Source organism: Pseudopodoces humilis, chromosome 25 (genome assembly GCF_049639895.1).
Source record: "Pseudopodoces humilis isolate 2021_Gansu_Grassland_sample_001 chromosome 25, ASM4963989v1, whole genome shotgun sequence".
Taxonomy (NCBI): Eukaryota; Metazoa; Chordata; class Aves; order Passeriformes; family Paridae; genus Pseudopodoces; species Pseudopodoces humilis.
Genome location: NC_142224.1, coordinates 1,561,927 through 1,583,879, shown reverse-complemented (window position 1 = coordinate 1,583,879; position 21,953 = coordinate 1,561,927). Strand labels below are relative to the sequence as shown.

General features: G+C 55.8%; 3 protein-coding genes across 4 annotated transcripts; all 3 read right to left on the bottom strand.

Annotated features, from left to right (window-relative positions):
• Positions 1-68: 68 nt before the first annotated feature.
• On the bottom strand, positions 69-8,444 carry STT3A (STT3 oligosaccharyltransferase complex catalytic subunit A). Of its 2 annotated transcripts, XM_014257315.2 has the most exons (19): positions 8,380-8,433; positions 7,234-7,401; positions 6,955-7,080; positions 6,799-6,859; positions 6,194-6,315; positions 5,876-6,021; positions 5,545-5,635; positions 4,808-4,914; positions 4,259-4,423; positions 3,549-3,729; positions 2,919-3,074; positions 2,659-2,750; positions 1,872-2,027; positions 1,578-1,766; positions 1,387-1,503; positions 1,205-1,307; positions 689-877; positions 459-574; positions 69-382 (listed from the first exon to the last, which is right to left on the bottom strand). In XM_014257315.2, the coding sequence occupies exons 3-19, from the start codon at positions 7,040-7,042 to the stop codon at positions 344-346; spliced, it is 2,118 nt and encodes a 705-aa protein (XP_014112790.1). In that variant the 5' UTR covers positions 7,043-7,080; positions 7,234-7,401; positions 8,380-8,433; the 3' UTR covers positions 69-343. The 2 variants fall into 2 exon arrangements, with proteins under 2 accessions (XP_014112790.1, XP_005528499.1); XM_005528442.3 differs by lacking the exon at positions 7,234-7,401 and having other exon boundaries at positions 8,380-8,444.
• A 316-nt stretch (positions 8,445-8,760) lies between these two features.
• Positions 8,761-16,427, bottom strand: EI24 (EI24 autophagy associated transmembrane protein). Its single transcript, XM_005528490.3, has 11 exons — positions 16,341-16,427; positions 15,292-15,439; positions 13,687-13,832; positions 12,450-12,510; positions 11,751-11,817; positions 11,231-11,355; positions 10,881-11,000; positions 10,679-10,790; positions 9,772-9,883; positions 9,605-9,679; positions 8,761-9,494 (listed from the first exon to the last, which is right to left on the bottom strand). Exons 2-11 carry the CDS (start codon positions 15,331-15,333, stop codon positions 9,320-9,322), a joined length of 1,035 nt encoding a protein of 344 aa, XP_005528547.2. The 5' UTR covers positions 15,334-15,439; positions 16,341-16,427; the 3' UTR covers positions 8,761-9,319.
• Positions 16,428-17,677: 1,250 nt separating this feature from the next.
• Positions 17,678-21,592, bottom strand: FOXRED1 (FAD dependent oxidoreductase domain containing 1). The gene is made up of 10 exons (XM_005528489.3): positions 21,421-21,592; positions 20,435-20,670; positions 20,241-20,351; positions 20,045-20,163; positions 19,862-19,956; positions 19,588-19,689; positions 19,443-19,510; positions 19,211-19,359; positions 18,392-18,521; positions 17,678-18,316 (listed from the first exon to the last, which is right to left on the bottom strand). The coding sequence occupies exons 1-10, from the start codon at positions 21,590-21,592 to the stop codon at positions 17,957-17,959; spliced, it is 1,542 nt and encodes a 513-aa protein (XP_005528546.2). The 3' UTR covers positions 17,678-17,956.
• Positions 21,593-21,953: the final 361 nt, after the last annotated feature.

Below are 21,953 nucleotides of genomic sequence, written 5' to 3'. Positions count from 1 at the left end.
TTTCAATCGATTAAAAGCATTTAAACGGCCCCAACGCCCCTCTGGCAGAATTCGGGGAGAAAAACCCGCCAAATTCATTTTTATTTATTTTTATTCTTCACAATTCCTGGTCAATCAGCCCCGGTGAGAGCCGCAACTCCTGATTTGGCGACGGCTCCGTGTGTATATAAAAACCACTCCCGGCAGGATGGGGTGGGCAGAGTCCTCCTGCCGCTGCCTGCGCTTACAAACGGTATAAAACAACCCCGAAACAGCCCCCCTGGAACCCCCAAACCCCCAAATCTCTGCTGCACAGGCCAAGGCTGGGTCAGTGCGGTGTCTGGCACGGTCGGTGCCGGCTCTTCTATGTCCTTGACAACCCGCGGTTGTCCAAATCTTTCACCTGGGCAGTAAAGAGGGTTCATTAGGTAGAATTCCATGGGTTTTTCCCAGGGTCTGGGCTCGTTCTGGCACCATACCTTGTATATTCGGACCAGCCAGTGCTCTGTGGTGTACGCCTCCTCCAGCACGTCCAGCTCAAAGTCCTTGTTGCCGATTTCGGCGTTCCTCACCCGGTCGTAGCCTGGCGGTCGCTCTAGGAGAGGGCAAAGGACAGGGCAGTGCTGCTGCATCGTGCCCCAGAGACGTCAGGGCGCAGTGGGGCCCCCCACAAGCAGTGTCACACCCCGGGGGTGACTCAGGCACTCACTGGCCTCAGTGTAGACCTGGCCGAAGCGGTAGTAGCACATCTTGTACATGAGGCAGTTGAGCAGCACCGGGGAGCCCTCGCGGTCGACCCGGAACTCCCCGGTGGGGGTGTAATAGTCGTGCTCCTTGATGTGGCGCCCCGTGTCCGTGCTGCCCCCGATCCGCACCATCCACAGGAACTTGTTGATGTCTGGAAGGCAGAGTTGGGGGGCAAAGAATGACGGCTTGAGTTGATTTGGGGGGCTAAGAGCAAAGGGTTAAATCGGGGTGAAAGAACATAAAGTTGGGATGAGGTAAAAGAATGAGGAGTCAAGTGGAGCTGGGGGCCCAGGAGGGAGGGTTGAGGTGATGTGGGGGTGCCAAAAGCAAGGCTGAGTTGAGGGGGAGCTCCAAAGGCACGTGCAGCTCCAGAGAGGAGCATTCCAGCCCCGTTTTCACTCCACAGCCCCAGCTGGAGGTGGGGCTCTGCCAGCAGCAGCCCTGGCTGGGTCTGACCTGGCTCACAGCGGGATCTTACCGTCCGAGGAGTACCCGGTGAGGCCACCAAAGATGACCAGCACGTAGCTGACGTCCAGCTCCCTCATGATCTCGTAGGCTTTCTCCTCTGTCGAGGCCATGGCCTGGGGCAGACGTGGTGTCAGCCAATGCTGGTGGTGCCCAGAAAGGCTGGCCAAGGCAGCGGGGAAGGGAGGGACGCACCTGGCCGACGCGGGAGATGTGCGTGTTGTTCCAGGTGTTGTTGTCCACCAGGATGGTCCGGTTGGCCATGGCAGTGATCTGGTACCCGTAATCCCACCAGGACATCACCTTGGCATCCTGCACCAAACAGCAGCTGTGTGTCAGCAGCTCAGTGAGCTGTGTCGGGTGCCCACGGCCCCAGCCCCCCGTACCTCCGGCGTGTTGTGCCGCAGCCAGTAATAAGCTTCTCGGAAGTCATCGAAGATGATCCTGCTGCCATCCCCACCGCGGGCAGAGAGGACGATGGAGGGGGAGGAATAAGCCTCGCTGGTCACCCAGGTGGAGTGGAAGGTGTAGGTGATCAGGAAGAACGCCATGACCAGGATCATGCCGCTGGCAACCTGCGGGAACAACGCAGGATCTCAGCACTGGAGGGACGGGGCCGTCAGCCTCCTGCACTCAGCCCATCAGGACCAGGCGTCTTCCTGAGCCAGCCTGGGGCTCACCTCGTTTTTAATGGGGTAGGTGGAGTCTTGCTGCTTTTTGCTCTTCTTGTCTGGCCGGCTGATATCCAGGTTCTTCATGTAGGTGGACAACACCTGAGAGACCCCAATGCCGGACAGGATGCACATCACTGGAGCCAGCACCAGCATGAGACGCACCTATGGCAACAGCACAACTGTCGCACAGGGAATCCAGCAGAAATCCAAGAGAAGAGGGAACTGATGCCATTCCTAATCCAGCACCTCAAATTCAGTGGATATATCAGCCTCGGGGTAAACCTGTGGCTGTTTTTTGTAGGGGGAGCTGCCACCACATCTCAGACATGCCCAGGGGAAATTCCCCGAGTGCTCAAAATTGGCCCACATGGGAAACTGAGGTCACTTCAGCAGTCTCAGGTGGAAGCAAGGATTGGTAGCTGCCTCCACACCAGAACTCAACCACATTTAGTATTCAGGGTGCCACAGGAAGAATGGAAATGGGCTCATCAGCAACCGTTTGTCACCAGTCCCTGTTTGAAAATCCAGGGAATTTGTTTGAGATGGCAGTGGGAGCTCAGCTCTGGGAGATCAGGAACACTGCCCAGGCAGTGCTGGCCACAGGGACACGAGTAACACCCAAACCACTGAATTTTGCAACTTCACCTTCCCTCACAGCAGAGAGGGGCGAAACAAAACCACATTTATGGAAGGGAGAAAAGCCCTCAGGGTGAAAGCACCATCACTAAGTTCAGAAAAGCAAATTAAATTGTTATGAGCACTCAGTGGCAGTGCTGGTGCCTGCAGCCCTCACCATGACAGCCGAGAAGTACATGCTGGTCACGCCGTACATGATGATGAAGATACGGGCATCCGAGAGGTTGCTGAAGCAGTAGTAGAGACCAACTGTGAGGGAGGAGAAAAAGGGGTCAGGTTCAGCCCAGAGATGAAATAAAACCAGGCACTGAGGGACACAAAAGGACACAGAGGGACACAGCACTCCCCAGCAGGCTCGGCATAGCCAGAAGAGGCAGGAAAACCCTCTGGAGACTAACTCAGGGTCTGGGAAGTCACCTGGGAACATGAAAACAAGGAGCTGCAGGTCGAAGTAGTAGGAGGACCAGGTGGTGGGCTGGTGCTCAGAGACAGAGGCGATGATGGGGATGTTGTTCTTGGCATAGGAAGGGTCCAGCAGGGAATAGAAACGCCCTGTCCATGGGGAGATCTTCCCTAGGAAAGCGGAGAAAACAAATCCTCTTTGGATCCAGCAGAGTAATGGGCAATGTTGACATGCACTCTCCCAGGGAAGCACATGGGAGGCTGAATGAGTGATCCCAGACCTCGTTTAGAAACTCCATTACTCAAATCTGCCATTTTAGAAAGGAAATACAATGTAATTTCACTCTAAAAAACTCAGCCCTGTGCAACTCCTGGTTCCAGCTAGCATCTCTTTGCTACTACAGAGCAACAATCAGTACCTGCAGCATCAGCCTGGTGTCCCCAGAGTCTCTGCCCCTCCCATCGTACAGCTGCTGCTGAAATATTCCTTGCTAATGCACAAATTCAGGCAGGTCCCAACCTCCCCCTCTGAGGGGACACACAGGCACTGGCACCACAGTAAGAGTTAGGCTGGACAAATTCCATGCCTTTGGAAACAAGGAAAGGCTGTGAAACACCCTTGTAATGGCCATGGCCCCAGGCTACCTGTGAGCATCAGCACAGCCCCGACAGAGAGGAGGACGAAGCCGACCAGGGAAATGACGCTCCTGAAGAGGATTTCAAACTGCTGTGGGTTCAGCTTGCTCCGGAGGTAGTCCACAAAGGCATGGATCTGGCACAAGCCGAAGACTCCAAGGGCAGCCATGTGCTCTGAGGAGAGGACAGGCTGGGAGGGGGGCAGAGTGTGGTCAGACACAGAGACAAACAGGAGACATTACCAGCTTTTTTCCCAAATCACTGCTTGGAACAACCTCTGCCAGTCACAGGAAAACGTTCAAATGTTCCCTCCCTGTGATTTGCACAGCTGGCACAAATCCTTTTCCTGCATCCGCTTTGATTCTGATAAGAATCCATGTGGAAAATTAACCAGATTCTCTTGAAAACGAGCTGGACAGACCTGTTTCCTGCCACACCAAGATACACATGGCATAACTGCTTCCTTCACCAAAACCAAAGACATTTTTATGAGAGACAACCAGTGCCAGGAAAGTTATTAGGAGCTTTGAAAGTCATCCAGCAAAGCCAAAGGCTCATTTTGCCAAAGGTGGCGGGGAATCAGCATAATGGAAGCTGGAAGAAGGAATCATCACCTGCTCATAACCTCAGTGATAAAGGCAAGAAGTAAAACCAGGTGTCAGCGTGCTGTTGTTCTGTTAGAACCCATCCCTGAGTGTGCAAACCCTCCTGGTGCCCACCTGGAAGCCAACAAAGGAGATCTGCATGGAGAGGATGGTTCCCAAGCAGTAGACTGTGCAATAGGCTACGTAGATCCTGTGAGAGAAGCGCCCGGTGAGCATCAGCACCAGGACGTGTAAGGGGATGAGGTTGATCAGGAAGACGTAGCCGCCCCATGAGGAGACCTGCCAGGACACAAAGCAGACACACACCCACAAGTTCCAGGACTGAACAGCTGCAGAGCTGAGGTGAAACACAGAGGTTTAGCTTTCCTGGGATCACGGGCTGGATTTTCACACAGTAGCAATACCAGCTAGGATCTGCTCCATCTTAGGGCATTCTCCACACCCCAGCTGCCAGAAACATGGATTTTTCAACGCTACTAAGAACAGCTCATACAAAACCCACTAGTTTTGGGAAGAAAGGACCCATTCCATTTCCACCTCTATAGAGGTTCTACCTCTCTGGACACATGGACACAGGAACAGCACACCATGGCTTCCTGGTGAGTGCATCCAGAGGGATCTCAGAATCAGGTTCACCCCAGAGCTGGGAGAAGGGACACTCACCATGTAGAAATAGGCGAGGGCACACATGGCTGCCCAATAGATGGAGCCAGTTTTGACAGCCTTGATCCACATGTAGTATGTCAAGAGCATGCAGAATATGGCGATACCTGCAGAAGGACCCGGAGCTGTAAATGTCATCCCTGGGGCACAGCAGAGCACTCAAGCCATTAAAAATAGATTTGTAAATGCTTTTGCTGCTCCATCACACAAAGAGCCAGGCCTGGGAAAAGCATTTGATATCTGGCTTCCAGACCGAAACACTGCAGAGTTTGTCTCTCGCAGCTCACGTGGCTTTTTCCAGCCACACCAGCTGGAAGAACTCCTACACAGCCCCCAAGAGCCCAGCTACAGCAAAGGAACTTGGATCCTCTTCTGCCCCAGGCACTGGCAATGAGATTGCTGCCTTTGCCAGTCCCAATGTCACTGCTGGATCAGGGATAAAACCACAGAGGAACCACAAAGATCTAGGCAGAGTTTGGGAAGGTGACAAAACCCTTTTTGATTGGCAAACAAGGATACTGGAGTAAACTCGCTGCCAGAGTTGGGAAACACTCCCTCTACTCCATGGCATGGCCAAGAACAACCTCTGATCCCAGATGGGTCAGGTTTATACAGCACAAACCCAGCAGGGATCACTGGGAAAGGACAGAGCCTCTATTGTGCCCTGCAGCATTTTCCAGCACCACTTTCCAGCACCCAACAGTCCTTAAAGGTTCCCCCAAAGGTCACAAACTCACCCTCATTATCGTAGGAGCCGGCCACGGATCGAGAGATGTATCCAGGCACAACAGCGATCATGGCAGCAGCAAGGAGTCCTGCCCCTGCATCCTGGGAGAAACAGCCAGGGGAAAGACATCAGGGTTTAGGGATTTTATTACTCAAAGGAATAAAAACTGAGTGTGAAAACAAAGTTCTCAAACAGATCTCCCACTTCCCAGAAGGTCGGGGTTTTGAAGAGTGTGGCGGTCACCTCTAAACCTCTGACCCAGCTGCTCTCCCAAAAGGAAAACAGCTCCTGCTCCTCTGGAAAGCCAAAGCCTGTGGGGCACACCCTGCTGGCCCCTGTACCTTGAGCTCTTTGGTGAGGTGGTAAGTCACAATGGTGGTAAAGGAGGAGAAGAGGGGAGCCAGGAACACGCAGACGTTACGGATGTCGATGGTGATGTGGAAGAAGTGCAGCACGTGGTAAATCGCTGCTGATGTGATCATCAGACCTGGGGATGGAAATGACATCATTATCCAGGTGCTCCAAAGATTCACTGGGAAGGAGCTGCTGCCAAGGATGCATCCCCAAGCTGCCCTCTGTTCCAGCTGGCACTCCTGGATGCAATCCCCACCCCGATTTTCCCTTGCACCAGGTGCATTTCAGCTTGGCAAAAGCTTTACCTGGGTAAATGGTTCCCCCGATGATCCTGCCCAGGGGGTACCACGCTCGGTCATCAAACCAGTTGTGGAATTTGTAGAAGCCCTCCTCAGCCAGGAAGCGGGTGGTGCGGTAATTGAAGTACCTGCAAGGGTGACAAGGTGTGACAGCACTGTGGGGGCTGCTCTCATGTGTTCCACGCACAGGGAACTGGCCCTGTTTTATTCAACTGCCCCAAACATCAGCTGCAAAGGTTCATTCCTCCTCCCAGTGGGCCTAACAGTGCGTTTACAAAGGTGACAATGTCCCTTGGGACTGATTTAATCAGCTTGGGACACTGGCACTAATTGTGCCAGGAGCTCCCTCTCCTGTGTCCAGGTCAGGAATAACCTCATCCCAGGAGAAAAGCAATGGCAGGTGATTCCTGAATCTGGGTTGCAGGAAGAGCCCTGGGTACCAAGTAAATTTGGGTGGGGAAGAAGAGAACCAAGCTGTACTAAAACACACCCTCCAAATCCCACATCTTTAATGGGGATTAACTTGAGCCTGGCACCATTGCCTGAATTCCGTGTGCTCCAGAAGGGGAAAAGCCCAACAGGCCCCCAGGAAATGAGAGAACGACACTCACGGGTCAAACTCATGGATGACACTTTCAAATCTTAAGACCGAGAAAAGTCTTGTGGAGAAAGCTGCAAACACAGAAAAGGGCAGAGTGAACACACAGAGCTCAGGAGTGACCCTCGGTTTCCCTGCACCAGGACCACCCCTGAGGGCACAGACTTACACAGGACAGCTGCCATTGACAGGATGAGGAGCTTGAGCAGCGTGTCCTGCTTCTCATAGGAGAGCCGGAGAAACCCCAACTTGGTCATTTTCACATCAAATGCAGGGCCTGAGGATCCTTGAATGCCTGAACACAATCAAGAAGATATCAAAGAGCAACTCACATTGTCTTTAAAGCCTTCATGAGCCTTTGGACTTTAAATCCCCTGCTATGGCCCAGACTTCACCCCTGCCAGGTGCTTGTGCCTCCCCCCACAACCCCCTCACCCCCTGTCCTGACCTGAGCTGCCACCCCAAATCCTGGCTGGTTTTCCTTCCTTTACAGAGCCCAGAACTTCTCCACGGCAGAGGATGCGCCTGTTTCTCTGTGCACAGAACAAAACCCCCGTGCAAACTTGAGCAAAACCCCTGCCTTCCTTCTGGATGCTCTCTGCAGTTTAACCATCACCTGCAAGCAATGCACAAAGAATATAATCCATGGAGAATGCAAGAAATGGGTGCTTTTTCTCACATGCAGGAGATCTGAACAGCTCCTAGTTAATCCCATTTTGGATTACTTATGTCAAATATATATCCCAGTAGTTTGTTAATGCAGACCAGGATACTAAATCGGTTTTGCTCACACCAGACAATGTGGATGTTTAATTCTACCTCCCTGCGGGGAGGAAAAGCCACAGAAATCGTGGGGTTGCACACCACGGAAGTGAAACTCTTACTGAAGAATCACAACTTAAACATCTTTCTACCTTGAAAACATTCAGATTTCTTTAAATCCTTTCTTGCCCAATCAGTCAGGAAAACCCCTCCCGCTGCTGCGGGCAGGCTCAGTCCCAGCTCGGGTGGGTGAATGCGCAGTTCAGGTCTCTGAACTACGACATCAGGGAGGATGCATTGGGACAGGCTGAGATTTAAAACCCAAACTGGGCCTAGAAAAGCCTTCCCGTACCCAAAAGTGATTCTGACTGGCACACGTTGGGCACTGCCTGGTACAGAAATACCGTGTGGTGGTTATTTCCTGGATCCCCCGGGATAACGGAGCTCAGTGCAGATGCCTCCGGGCACGAGTGGCTCTGCCTGGGATGCCCCGATGTGCTCGGGGGGTGCCTTCACCGCCCAGGAACTCCCAGTGACACAGAGCACTCCCGACCCGCCGTGCCGCCCCCCACGCCCCCCGGACACCGCCAGGCTCCGGCCCCTGATCAGCGCCAGGGTCTCAGCCCACACGCCTGGGGACTCCTCAACGCCCCGGCTCCCTCTCCCCACACGCCCGGGCACCCTCCAAGGCCCGGGCACCCCATGACCCCTCAGCTCCCTCACTCCGCACACACATCCGGGCACCCCGCAGCCCTGGTACCCCTCCACCCCGCGGCCCGAGGATCCCCCCCAGCTCCCCCAGCCCCGCTCGGGTCCTGCTCCCGTCCCTCACCGCGGCCCCGCCGCCCCGTCCATCCGCCCCGCGCAGCCGCCCTGCCACCGCCGCCGCCAGCCCGCGCCCCGCCCCCGCCCGCTTCCCATTGGCCCTCGGGCACGCCACTCCAAACGCAACCCCGCTCATTGGCCGAAGCGCCGAACACTCAATCGGGTGCGGGCGGCGCGTGGGGGTCACGGCGCCTTCCGATTGGTGGAGCGGGAGGTGGGCGGTGCCGGCGGGGAACGAGCCGTGACGTGTCCGTCCGGCTTGGCGGGGCCGGCGGGTCACGTGGGCGGAGCCGGAAGCGGGCCGGCCTGGCCACGTGGGCGGCGGAACCACTGCGGGGCGCGGGGGGAGCCCGGCCCGGAGTAACGACAGCGGCAGGCGCAGAACGGCTGAGAATCGTGGTTTCTCCGTTTAATGTTTCAGTGTGAAAATACTAGAGAAAAGTTGATAAACCGGCCCGAAATATCCAAAGGGGTTTGAACGTCACCGGTTCCTTCCCCGACCCGACAGAAACGGTACATGCACGGGAGGGGGACGCTGTGCTCAACGGCAGCGGGAGCCCCCAGAAATGCCCGCCCCCCTCCCACGACCTGAGTTAGGGGAGATGGAGGGAGCGGGAAGGGGGACGAGGGGCAGGGGAACACGGGGGAGACACGGGAGGGACACAACGGCAAAACGGGGTGGCGGAGTTCCGACCCACTGGCCCGAGGCAGGGAGATGGCACGGGAAAGGCGTACAAAAGAGTCCACTATAAAACAAGCGCAGGGCACAACCCGGCTCCTGGAAACTCACAAAGGTGTTAAAAACCCAGATTTCCCCCCAAAAAACTTCCAGGGGTAGACGCAGAACTGACAGTGACACCTTGTCAGGCTGGGTCCTGGCCGTCCCTGGACATCGGGGGCGCAGAGAAGCCCGTGGGTGTCCCCCCTCCCCGGGGTCTGGGGGCAGCTCAGTGCCCCGGAGCAGCCGCGTGTTTGGCAGGAGAGGGCGAAGAGGAGGAGGAGGAAGAGGAGGAGGAGGGGGAGGAGGAAGCACCGCTCAGAGCGGACTGAAGGTAAACGGTCTTGTGAAAGAGTCTGTTGCTGAGGAAAACCACCAAGGAGAAGAGGCGGAGCTGGAAGTGGCTGAAAGGGAAGAGAGTCCATCAGCTCCCGATGTCAGGAGCGCCCCCGCAGGGTTTTGGGGAGCGTTGGGGGTGTTGGACAAGAATCAGTGGGTGTGAATGGATACTCACTAGGTTTTGCCGGGGGTCCTGGCTTCATTGGCGCTGATGATGAAGAGGGGGAAAAGGATGGAAAAGAGGCAACCGCTGCAGGGGAAAAATACAACAGAATAAAGTAAGGGGCACTTAATGTGTCTGGTGGGTGTCAGGAGGAGGAGAGGCCAGAGTGGCTTTCCCACCTGATGATGTAGGAGGATTGCATGGCCGTGAGAAATGCCAGTGGTAAGCCAAAGCCAAAGTAGTAGGGCCAGTTCCTCTCAATGTTGGACAACCGTTGGTGCATTTCGATTCCTGCCAAGAGGAAAATGAGCCCATGGGGAGGAGACACCCTCACTACAGAATCACAGAACCATTTAGGCATGAAAAGACCTACATTCACCTCCTTTGACCAATCCCCACCTTGTCAGCAGACCAGAGCACTGAGTGCCACGTTCATTTCCTGAACGCCTCCAGGGATGGGGACTACACCACCTCCCTGGGCAGCCCCTTCCAATGCCTGACCACCCTTTCAGTGAAGAAATTCATCCTGATGTCCAACTTGAACCTCCCTGGCACAGCTTGAGGCCGTGTTCTCTCATCCTGTCACTTTTTATGTGGGAGCAGAGTCCAACCCCTACCTGGCTGTCCCTTCCTGTCAGGGAGTTGTGCAGAGCCAGAAGGTCCCCCCTGAGCCTCCCTTGCTCCAGGCTGAGCCCCTTCCCAGCTCCCCCAGCTGCTCCTGGGGCACCAGCCCCAGCTCTGGATCCATCTCTGGACATGCTCCAGCCCCTCCATGTCCTTGAGGCCTCATGAGGGGCTCAGAACTGGACACAGCACTCAAGGCCTCTGCCAGTGGCCAGCACAGGGGCCAAGCAATGCCCTGGAGCTGTGGCCAGCACAGTGGGCAAGCAATGCCCTGGAGCTGTGGCCACACGGGGGCTGCTGCAGGCCAGGTACCACTGGCCATCTTACCACCACTGCTGGCTCACATTTACCCTTCATTCCATATACAAACTGATGGAAGATCAGCCTCTGACACCCCAATTGGATGCTCCTTCAGCTCAGTCCAGGTAAATTCCCCCTTCCCATGCAGGGAGCCTCCTTCACCTTTGTTAAACCAGCGGTACTCGAAGCAGTAGAGCGAGTAGAGCAGCGACATGTGGAGGAGGCTGATCAGCTGCCCAATGAGGTCGATGGGGAACAGGCTCACGATCATTCCCTGGGATAGAAAAGGAGAGGATTGAGAGAGGGATGCTCAGGATTTGGGGGAGGGCAGCACCTGAGCTGGTGAGGTGGTTGCTTGTCTCACCTGGATGAGGAAAAGCGCCTGCAAGAGGAGGTTGAACAACATGTCAGCGATGATTTTGCTGACGCTGGGGAAGGGGTGAGGCTTCCTGCCCGACACTTCAAACGCCAGATCTGCGATGTCCTGCCAGCAGAGATGGGTGTGAGGCAAATGGAACTCCAGAGAAATGGGGGCTTTGGGGAAATTAAACCCAGGATGATGCTCCTGAGCTGCTTTTTCCCATCAGGAATATGCCCAGAGCCTGTTCTGGGGTGGGATTTCATCTTGTGCCCCCATATAACCTGATCAAGCCCCACCCAATGAGGAAATTCCCCCCGTTTGCTCAAGGCAGGGCCCAGGTTCCTGTCACCCACCTGAAACCAGATGGCATTGACCACCTTACTGAGCACAAAGAGGGGCAGGACCCAGAGAGCGCTGAAAATGGAGGTGAGGATGAACTCCAGCCAGGACCAGACATCACCATGTAAGGAAGGGTCACCTTTGGAAGAGAGACACACCTGAGGAAATGGTATAGGAACCTGCCAATGCTTCCTGGCACAGCCATCAGGGAGTTTCCCCTGACTCTAGTTCTTTAAATGTCTTTAAAAGCACATTTCCATCCCCTTGATTTTTACTTAAATGCAAAAACACACAGACAAATGTGTTTGAAATCCACCCCTGGGCTGGATCCCTGATGTGCACAGGCTGTCAGCAGGGTGATCCACCCCTGGTTTTCTATTGGATGATTAATGATGGGAGTGGTTGGTACTGGGAAGAAGTGGAAAACAACACAAGGGGACAGAGGTGTGAGGATCAGTTCAATGAACAAAGACTCCAAACTCATCCCATGGACTGCTGAGCACCCTGGAACACCCCAAGGGGAAAGGCACCCACCGATGATCTGCGCCGTGACCGACTGAAGGACGGGGATGAACACTCGGTAGAACAAGAAGAGACTAAGCTGCAGGGAAAAACGAACAAGGGCTCTCAGTGAGGCATTGCAGGGGTATTTTGTGCTCCTGTGGCTACAGATTCAAAGGCACATCTGCCTCTCCTCCCTGAGTAAGCCAGAAATACAGAGGAACAAGGATTTCTGTTTAAATACAGCCACAACTTGCAGCTAACACTGAGCCAATCCCTTGTAAACTGCACCACTGTAATGAGAAAATGAAACTATTTATTTGGTTGTTTGATTTATGAAGTGTTGGCTCCATTAAGAATCAGCCTTATGAACCAGGCATAGCAAGTCAGAGCTGAGGAAATGTCTTTTAAGAATTCAATATCCAACTGGCAAAACAGTATGCCAGGCTGCAGCAAAGCAGGAATTAAATATTCAGGTGGAGAGCAGTCTCAAAGACTTGGAAAAGCAGCTTGGATTTCATGTGTGGGTCTCTCGAGTAAGTCTGTGGTCCTGTATCCCATAGTGAATCCCTTAAAATACAGCACTGGGATGGGAAAGTGGTGGTTCCCAGCAATTCCTGCTGCCATGCTGATAGCTCACCACTCACAGCCTATGAGGGCTGGAGCAGGACATGGGTTTTTATAGGACTTTTAAAATAAAAACCATAATAACCAAGAAAAATCTCTACATACCCAGAAGACACCTCCATTCCAGGCACAACACTGAAATATCCGGCTCACTATCCGGGGTTCACTGCAGGAGAGAGGTGTGTTAATGTCCCAGCACCTGGACAAATGTCCCCTCATGAGTGCCAAATGCTGCTGCCCCACATTTTGGACACCTTGGAAAAGTCACTGAGAACCAGCTCAACATCAATTGTGCACCTGATTTTATCCAAACATAGAAATCCTGGAAGGAATCCCTGCAGAGATTCACAACATGTCTCAGCCAGTGCAGTCTCTACAAGACTTAATCAGGGAGACTCTTTCAACCTTTATTAATTCCCAAAATCTGCACCGAAACAGAAGAAAAGCAAAGCACTCTTCCAGATTTTTTAAGCACATATTGGAGATCTTGGGCTTTGTTCTCTCCAAACTCTTGCCACAATAAAATCAGGAAATTTGGGACATTTTTTGGTCTTGGAAGAGGCTGTTTCAGCTCAGGGTAGTTTTGGTGCCTCTGGACATGCAAGAGCAGCTCCATGGGACTCTGCAGCACTTTCCCAGTCAGCTCTTGACACCAGAGTGATTTTGCTGGAAAACCATCAGAATTCAGCTGTTTATTAACATAAACAAAATGAAAAAGTTATACTTTCCTTCAGAGGCAGCCAAGATGTGGAGCTGCAGAGACCCCTGAGGACTATCAGGATCAAGGGAGATTTCTTCTTTCACCTTTCAGCCAATATGTGCATTACTGCCAAAACCACTGTGTGACATGCCAGCCCGGTGCCACCAGGGCAGCAGAGACATCCTGGCATGGTCTGGGAGTCAGACATGGGAACAGATACTGTTTGCTCCCGCATGGGGATAATTCTGGCATTTCCAGAACCACTGAGGTTCTGCAGCTCCAAACTCCACAAAACACAGCAGGGCTGAGGAAAAGAGACACTCAATCTGCCCCAAAGTGGACATTGGATCCAAGCTGCTGTTTCTTTCCTTATCCCATGATTACCAGCAATAACAATGGATCTGAGATAGCACGAGGATTCAGGAGGAAAGGAAACCCATAAATCCACATTCTTTCGGTGGTAATTCAAACTGATTATCAAACAACGTAAAAGGTCCAACTTCTTATCTCATGATAACAGCTCCAGCTCCATTACACAGTGGAAAAAGGGAGTTTCATGCCATGTGTTTCCCATTAATTGGCTCTGACTACCAGAGGAGAAGGGAATTACCCCATTTCTGACCAGCCACGCCCTATACTCACTTCTCTTGCTTTTTCTCTTCCATGTGAAACCTCCGCTGGGCGAGCGCGCTGTTGGCTCTCCTCCGCCTCTGCTCTTCCCTTTTCTGCTGGATCCGGGCATCCAGCTTGGAGATGGTGCAGATGCCCCAGATGGAGTCCTTAATTCCCTGTGGACATGAGGAGAGAGGAGCAAGAGCTGTGGCTGACCCAGGTCAAACCTTCCTGGTGCCATGGCTGGCCTCGCTCCCTGGCTGCTTGGGCTCAGCTGGAGCCAAGGCCTGGAGCAGCAACACCGCCTCTCTTCCATGGCCCAGTGATCTAAATCACTGCACATTCCAGCATCTCCATGGCCAGCAGTAATTTTTTTCTGTAGAGGTGTGACTTCTCTTCCAATCTGCACTATTTAAAACCCTGGCAAAAAATCAGTCGGATCTCTCCCAGCCTTGTCTGGCAGGAAGCCCCTCATTCCCTGCCAGCTCTCTGAGGCCAATAAAGTGAAATTACACCAATATTTGGGATGTGCAAGGTCTGACTGTGTGTTATGAATTTGATGCTTATTCCTTCACAAATAAAAGCATCTGTCCTCATCCCAGAGGCTGCCTCCCACCAGCCACATCCATGCAAGCCTGGTAATAAGAGAGTGTCCAGAAGCTTTCCCTTACTCCATGCTTGGAAGATTTGCAGAGCTGCCTCCTAGGACTTGGCTTGTCCAGAGAGGTTGTGGCTGTCCCATCCCTGGAAGTGCCCAAGGCCAGGCTGGATGGGGCTTGGAGCAACCTGGGATAGTGGAAGGTGCCCCTGCCCTTGGCAGGGACATGGAACAAGAAAGACTTAAGGGTCCCTTCCAACCCAAACCACTCTGGGATCCTGTTCAATTACTTCCAGCTCCAGGTGATCCCATAACTATCATCATCACAATTTCCCTTTAAAATAAAGAACATAAGGATAAGCCAGGATGGTGTCACCACCCTGGTTGGGTTCATGTAGCTCTTGACCAAAGAGGATAAATTCCAATGCCAAATTCACATCTGAAACAGCGGAGCTGGGCTCTGACCCAGGCAGCTCTTCCAGCTGATGGTGCAGGAGCACTGGGAAATGACACAACTCCTGCTTTTAGATTGTGGCCACAGGACTTGGATCAAACCTTTCTTTGTTTTCCAGAGTTATTTCTGAGCATGAGTTATTGCTCAGTGCCACAGCATAAATGGCTTTTAGCCTGTATTTAACCCTGGATGATGGAAGAGGGAGCAGTGAAGTGACACAGACCTTATTACTGGGACAGAGCTGCTGTGGTAACAGACATTAATTTATTATTATTGTTATTATTATTATCAAATTATATACAATATTATACATTCTAGATTATATTATAAACTTTGTGTGTTGTTATGTATTGTGATTTTATAATTAATATTATTGTTTCTATTATTGAGATTTTTCATTAATTTGTGCCCAAAGGAAATCTGTCAGAGGTTCTGCAGCAAACACTGAGCCCTTTGCAATAGACACACCACAAAACAGTGTTGAAATACACTCGGAGACACTTTTTCTTCAAATTCCCTGATGCCATGGGAAGGAGGGTGCTCCCAAAGTGCACAGGAGCAGCCCCAGGACCCGGAGCCTCACCCTGACGAGGTCATGAAGGAAGATTCTCACGCTGTCGGCCATCTCGACTCCAGCATCACCTCTGCTTCCCAAACTATCAACTACAGGGAGAGGGGGAGAGCCGGACCCAAGCCTCTCTCATCCTGGAGAGATGTGAAACGGATGGAGCCTGCAGAGAGAGAACACAGGGCCATGGCACAGCTGTTAACAGTGGGCTAACCGGGAATTACAAGTTCAGTCACACCCCGGTGATTTCCAGCAGGATTCCCGGCCCTCACTGGCTTCCCACGGGCACAACCATTCTCCACCAGGCCAGGGAATGGACCCACCCTGCTCATACCAGTGTTAGCGAGCTCAGGGTTAGAGGAAAACTCTTGTAAAGCACCAGAGAAATAAGACCAGCATCTGATTCAAGGAAAAAAACAAACCACCAGCTAATAAAATTTGTGCTTTCCCAGCAGGAAGCAAAGCTCTCATTCCTCCCAGGCAGCTCTGGAGCAGGCTGGAGTCACAAACCCCGGCTTGTCAGTGGCGCTGCTGCAGCCGCGAGACACAAACAATTAAGAATCATTTTAAAAACTGGTTTGTTTTGGTTATTCCTAGTCAGACCCTGCCGGGATCTAAGCTGCAGAACCAGAGTCGGCCTTCAGATTTATTACCGAGTTAATCACAGACAGCTTCCTCCTAAAAACCCGAGTCATGGAATAGCCTGAAGAGGAAGGCACCCACAGGAATCGCCCACTGCTATGGGGGTGACCTGGGGTCTGCACCCCCTGACAGCTGAGGGGGTGACCCTCAGGCACCCGGGGAGGGGCAGAACCCCCTCGTGGCTGCCGAGCTCTGCGTGACCCCCATAATTGGGGGAGGACACGTACTTTACCTCAGGGCTGTTCCCACAGTCTCCCCACACAGTGTGTTTGAGGGGCGACGGTTCCCAAATGCCCTCAGGGCCACCCCCGCAGTGCCCAGAATCCCCCTCGAGGTTTGTCTCGCCACGGAAGACCCGCGGTTCCCGGCGCTGGCCCCCGAGGGTCTCTCCCTGTGCCGCCCCCCGGTCCCCCCGCACTCACCGGGGCCGGGCCAGGGGCGCACGGCGGGGCGGGCCCGGCTCACACGGCCCGGCCGCGCCCACCGCGCATGCGCCGCGCGCACGGCGCACACGCACTGCCGCGGCCCCGCCCGCCGCCGCTCGCCCCGCCCACCGCGCGGGCCACGCCCACCCGCAGGGCACCGCCCCGGCACCGCCCCCGCCCCCTCTGCGCATGCGCCAAAGCCCAGCCCCGGACACCCCCCCCACTAATGCTGTTGCGCGTGCGCGCTGCTGCCGCCCGCCGCCAGAGGGCGCCACGTGCTCGGGAAGGGAATTGGGAACGGGGATAACGGGGGAACACTGGGGGGTACTGGGAACACTGGGGGGATATTGGAGCACTGGGGGGAGACTGGGAACACTGGGGGGATACTGGGAGCACTGGGGGGATACTGGGAACACTGGGGGGATACTGGGAACACTGGGGTGATACTGGGAACACTGGGGGGATACTGGGAACACTGGGGTGATACTGGGAACACTGGGTTTATACTGGGAACACTGTGGGGTACTGGGAACACTGGGGGGATACTGGGAACACTGGGGTGATACTGGGAACACTAGGGAGATACTGGGAACACTGGGGGGATACTGGGAACACTGGGTTTATACTGGGAACACTGTGGGGTACTGGGAACACTGGGGGGATACTGGGAACACTGGGGTGATACTGGGAACACTGGGGAGATACTGGGAACACTGGGGTGATACTGGGAACACTGGGGGGATACTGGGAACACTGGGTTTATACTGGGAACACTGTGGGGTACTGGGAACACTGGGGGGGTACTGGGAACATTGGGGATATAGTGGGAACACTGGGATGATACTGGGAACTCTGGGGGGATGCTGGGGATACCAGGGGGACTGGGGCTGGGGGCACTGCGGGGATACTGGGATCCCTGGGGGTGGATTGGACTGGAGGCACTGGGGAGCTGATGGGAGCACTGGTTGGGGTAATGGGCATACTGCAGCTGGAGATACTGGGGCGGATAATGGGGTATGAGAGCATGCTGAAGATAACCAGAGCACTAGAGGTGGGGATACTGAGGATACTGGGGCTGGAGGCACTGAGGGAATATTGAGGGCACTGGATCATAATGGAAGTACTGGGGGGAATGGGGGTAAGTGGGGACACTGGGGAAAACGAGGGACACTGGATCTGGAGAGTGGGAACGGAATGGGGGTACTGGGGCTGGAGGGGATTGGAGCACTGGATAATGGGAGCGCTGGGGGAATGGGTGACTGTGGAGATGCTGGGATTAGGGGGAATTGGGAAGGCAATAGGTAACACTGTGGGATACTGGGGACACTGGGACTGCAGGTATGGGAACATAATGGGGATACTGGGAGGGAATGGAGTGTACTGAGGGGACACTGAAGTTGTGGAGGGCATCAATGGGGACCTCAGAACTGAGAGTACTGAGGAGGATGCTGGTAGCATTGCTGGAGGGAGCATGGCAGGTGTGAACCCCATTAATTAATTCCCTGGCACACTCATCATCCATCCACCCATCCATTTTATTCCTACAGGACACAACCTCTGGCCTGGGGAGGGGTTCCATGGCTGTGCCTCAGTTTCCCCCCTCTCCGCCCCCATCAAACCACACCGTGCTCCTCCAGCGGCTCCCCATCCACCAGCCTGTCCCATCCCAGCCTCCGCAGATCCAGGGTCTCATAGCGGCCCTTGATCACCAGCTCGGCCACGGCTCTGCCAGCGGCCGGCGCGTGTTGGAGCCCGTGGCCACTAAAACCCGCGGCTAAAAACATGTTTTCCAGCCGGGGGTGCGGGCCCAGCACCCCGTTCCGGTCGAAGGTGTTGTAGTCGTAGTATCCCGCCCAAGACCCCCGGACCTGCAGGGATTCAAAAGCTGGGACACGCCGAGCCAGCCGGGGCCAGACCTGCTCCTGGAAATAATCGTGATCCACCGAGAGATCGCTGGGATCCGGCTCTTCCTCCTGGAAAAGGATAAACTGGAGGTGCCTGATAAAGAAGAAGGGGGTGAATGATCTTAGGGGATCCCATGGGCTCACCTCGGTGGGGCTCATCCCGCCCAGGTAATTCCCGGCGAAGCCATCCCGACGGAAATAAGCACCAGAGGTGTCGATGAGGAAGGGGCAGGAGAGGCCAGGGCCATTGGGGCAGTGCCAGGTGAACACATACCTGGGGAACCCCCAAACAGAGCGTGAGGGGTGCTGTCCCTGCCCCCCACTATAGCGTGTTTGTCCCCCTCCCAAAAATAACACTGAGTGCTCTGTCACTCTAGGCACACTGGGGCTGGGAATGTGGGCACTGGGGGGATAATTAAAGTACTGTGGGGTAATGGGGATAATAGGGCTGCAGGCACTGGCAAGATAATGCAGGCACTGGGGGAATAATGGGGGAATACTGTGGGTACTGGGGCTGGGGGGAAAAATTTTCCCCCCACTGGGATTGGGAGTATGGGGACATAATGGGGACAGTGGGGGAACTTGAAGAGTAATGGGAGCTCTGGGATGCAAGACCCCACTTCCAAATAAACTGAGGAAGCTCACCATCCCCCCCAGAATTTGGAGGGTGGTGGGTGCTGGGATGTGTGTCCCATTCTGTGATCCCCCCAAATTAGCACCCAGGAGTCCATGTCACCCCCTCACAGACAGAGGGGTGCCAGGATGACACCTCCCAAAACAAAAGTGCTGAGGTGACCCCCATGACACAGGGGTGGTGGGGTTAAAGTTCCCCTCCAAAACAGCACCAGGGGCATCGCACCCCGAAAAAGGAGTTGCTGGGATGTACTCCCCCTCTGACCTCAAGAGCTGACCCACAGCAGAGGGGGTGCTGCCCGGCTCTCCCTGCTGGGAGCCCCCCAGTACCTCTTCCTGGGCTGGATGGGCAGCGGGGGCCGGCACAGCCCCCTGGGCAGCCCGTCCACCTCCAGCAGCTTCCCAGCCCAGGCGCCCGCAGCATTGACCACGATGGCACAGGCCACTGGCTGGTATTCCAGGCTGTCTGGCATGTAGACCTGGGAGGGCACAGACAGGGGGTCACACGTGCAGGGGGGTCACGGCCGCTCCTGGGGCGTGGGGGTGGCACACAAACACTCACGTGGACGTATTTGATGCGTGCAGACGACGGTGCTGGTGGCATCATGTGGTTGGCCGAGGTGACAAAAGCTGGAGGGTTTTGGGGTGAGGTGGGGTGCCCTGGGGGTGGCAGGGGGCAAACCTCTCTGAGCACCCCCATCCCTCACCTCGCACCTCCCCGGAGCAGCTCTGGACTCCCAAGGATATGGCTTTACGCCGGAAAGCGTTGAGGAGGGTCCAAGGGTCGAACCAGCCTTCATCCTCCAGACCTGGGCAGGAAAACGTGGGAGGGCACTACTGTGTAACCCCCCCCAGTGCATGCATTTTGGAGGGCTGGGCCTCCTCTGCCATAAGCAAAGCCAGGATGAAGCACCAGGAGGGTGAGGATGAGGAAGGATGTTAAGGGGGGGTCTCCACGCCCTCCCCCCTCCTCCCACATACCATAGGACGCCACAGCCACATCCTCTGTGTTTATCCAGGGGAATTTCGCCTTCAGCTGGGTGGGGGACAGCAAGGTCACCTGCGCCCCTTCATCCCTGGGGATGGCCAGCATGTGGAGAAGGGTCAGGATGATCCCCAGCCCCTGAAACCATCCCCCAGGAGGGTCCCATGTGGGTCACTCACCTCTGGAACTGGACGGTGGCCTCCAGGGCAGCAGCGTTCTGGGGGGATGCGAGGAAAAGGTATCCAGAGGGCTGGAACTGGATATCGATTGGGGGCTCATTTGGCACCCCAAGGTGCTCCTGTAAGGAGACAGGGGGACCACAGTGGGTGGGGCTGGATTCCCCAAATTACCCCCCGCCCATAAAACCCCACGTACATTGATGTCACGGAGGAAGCTGGCAGAGAAACGGGACATTTGGATATTTTCCCGGAGGGAAAACTGCTGCCGGATCCCCCCCGCCGACAGCACCGTGGAGGCTCTGGAATACTGGAGGAGAGGACACCCCCAAAATACAAGGGGTTCAGGGGGGTCCCCAAGGCCATACCCTGCCCTGGGAGGGAGTGTCTCACCATGGGGTCCCGCTCCACCACGAGCACCTTCATTCCGTGCTGCCGCCGCCGGCCCTCCAGCACCTTCAGCCAGTACGCCACGGACCAGCCCACCACGCCGCCCCCCACCACCACCACATCGGCCTCGTCGGGGGGCCGGGGGTCGGGGTGGGTCCCCAGCGGAATGGGATGCCTTCCCGAGGATGGCAGCTGATCCCTCAGCGTCTGTCCCATGCGCTCCAGGGTCTGCCCCAGCTCTGCGGTGGAACGGGGGCTGCCGAGCCCGGGGGCACAGCTGGCAGCCCACCGTGGAGCACCCCGGTACCCTCTGCATCCCTTGGGACCCCTCCAGACCCCTCTAGGACATTCTCAGGATACCTCAGACTCCCCCCAGGCCTCTCTGCGAACCCCCCAGGTCCCCCTGGATCATCCGGGAAAATGCCCGGACCCTCTGTGAACCACCAGAACCACTTCCCAGTAACCTGGATCCCCACCAGCCCCTCCCGGTCCCCCAGTCCGCTCTGGGCATCACCCACGACCTCCACAAGTCCCCTGAGACATGCCCCCCTTGGGATCGATCCCCAATCCCCACTGGGACCCCTCCTCCAGTTTCCCCTGGGCCTTCTGGAGCCCCCCAGTTCCCTCGGAGACCACCAGCCGCCCAATTCTCCCTCAGCCCCTCCAATGCCCACTGTCATCTCCCGCAGTCCCCAGGGACCACCCCCAGACCCCTCTGGCACCCCCCATATACACCCAGAACCACCCCAGCCCCATTCCCTGCGACTCCCCCCCATTCTTTGACTCCTTCTCCATTTCCAGCAATCCCGACCTCGCCGTACATTCTCACACACCCCGCAAGCCCTCCATTCCCTGGGACACCCCAATTTACTTGGCACCCTCCCCCTTCCCAGCGATCCACACCCCGACCCCCCCTTAATTCCTCCCGTGGCCCTCCCCCCGTGCCCCCCAAATCCCCGGTGCGGTGCCGGGGACCGCTCGGATCTCACCGCGGAAGAAATCGGAGCTGAGAGGAGCCGCGGTGCGGAGGGGGCGGCCCGAGACCCCTGCCGGGATCTCCCCCGGTTTTGGGGTTCTCCCCGGGGTCCCCCCCAGTCCCCGGGGCCTCCCCGCCAAGTCCCCCAGTCCCGGCGCGCGCAGCGCGCGCCCCCACCGCAGCATAGCCCCGCCCCCACACGGAATGATCCCGCCCCCACCGCAGCATAGCCCCGCCCCCACACGGAATGATCCCGCCCCCACCGCAGCATAGCCCCCCCCCCCAACGGAATGATCCCGCCCCCACCGCGGCATAGCCCCGCCCCCACACGGAATGATCCCGCCCCCACCGCGGCATAGCCCCGCCCCCCCACGGAATGATCCCGCCCCCACCGCAGCATAGCCCCGCCCCTACACGAAATGATCCCGCCCCCACCGCGGCATAGCCCCGCCCCCACACGGAATGGCCCCGCCCCCACACGGAATGGCCCCGCCCCCACACGGAATGATCCCACCCTCGGCCGCGTGGCCCCGCCCCCGCCCCGTG

What these genes read in the sequence shown, in the direction of transcription:
- STT3A (XM_005528442.3), bottom strand. Translation starts at nt 7,042, where the DNA reads ATGACCAAGTTGGGGTTTCTCCGGCTCTCCTATGAGAAGCAGGACACG. An exon ending in GTCATCCATGAGTTTGACCC is followed by an intron (nt 6,316 to 6,798) that starts GTGAGTGTCGTT and finishes TCACCCTTGCAG; the next exon opens with GTACTTCAATTACCGCACCA. An exon ending in TCTCCTTTGTTGGCTTCCAG is followed by an intron (nt 3,730 to 4,258) that starts GTGGGCACCAGG and finishes CCCCCCTCCCAG; the next exon opens with CCTGTCCTCTCCTCAGAGCA.
- EI24 (XM_005528490.3), bottom strand. Translation starts at nt 15,333, where the DNA reads ATGGCCGACAGCGTGAGAATCTTCCTTCATGACCTCGTCAGG. An exon ending in TCCTTCATGACCTCGTCAGG is followed by an intron (nt 13,833 to 15,291) that starts GTGAGGCTCCGG and finishes TCATGTCCACAG; the next exon opens with GGAATTAAGGACTCCATCTG. An exon ending in TCAATGCCATCTGGTTTCAG is followed by an intron (nt 11,001 to 11,230) that starts GTGGGTGACAGG and finishes CTCTGCTGGCAG; the next exon opens with GACATCGCAGATCTGGCGTT.
- FOXRED1 (XM_005528489.3), bottom strand. Translation starts at nt 21,592, where the DNA reads ATGCTGCGGTGGGGGCGCGCGCTGCGCGCGCCGGGACTGGGGGACTTG. An exon ending in TGTGGCTGTGGCGTCCTATG is followed by an intron (nt 19,690 to 19,861) that starts GTATGTGGGAGG and finishes TTTCCTGCCCAG; the next exon opens with GTCTGGAGGATGAAGGCTGG. An exon ending in GCGGGATGAGCCCCACCGAG is followed by an intron (nt 18,317 to 18,391) that starts GTGAGCCCATGG and finishes ATCCTTTTCCAG; the next exon opens with GAGGAAGAGCCGGATCCCAG.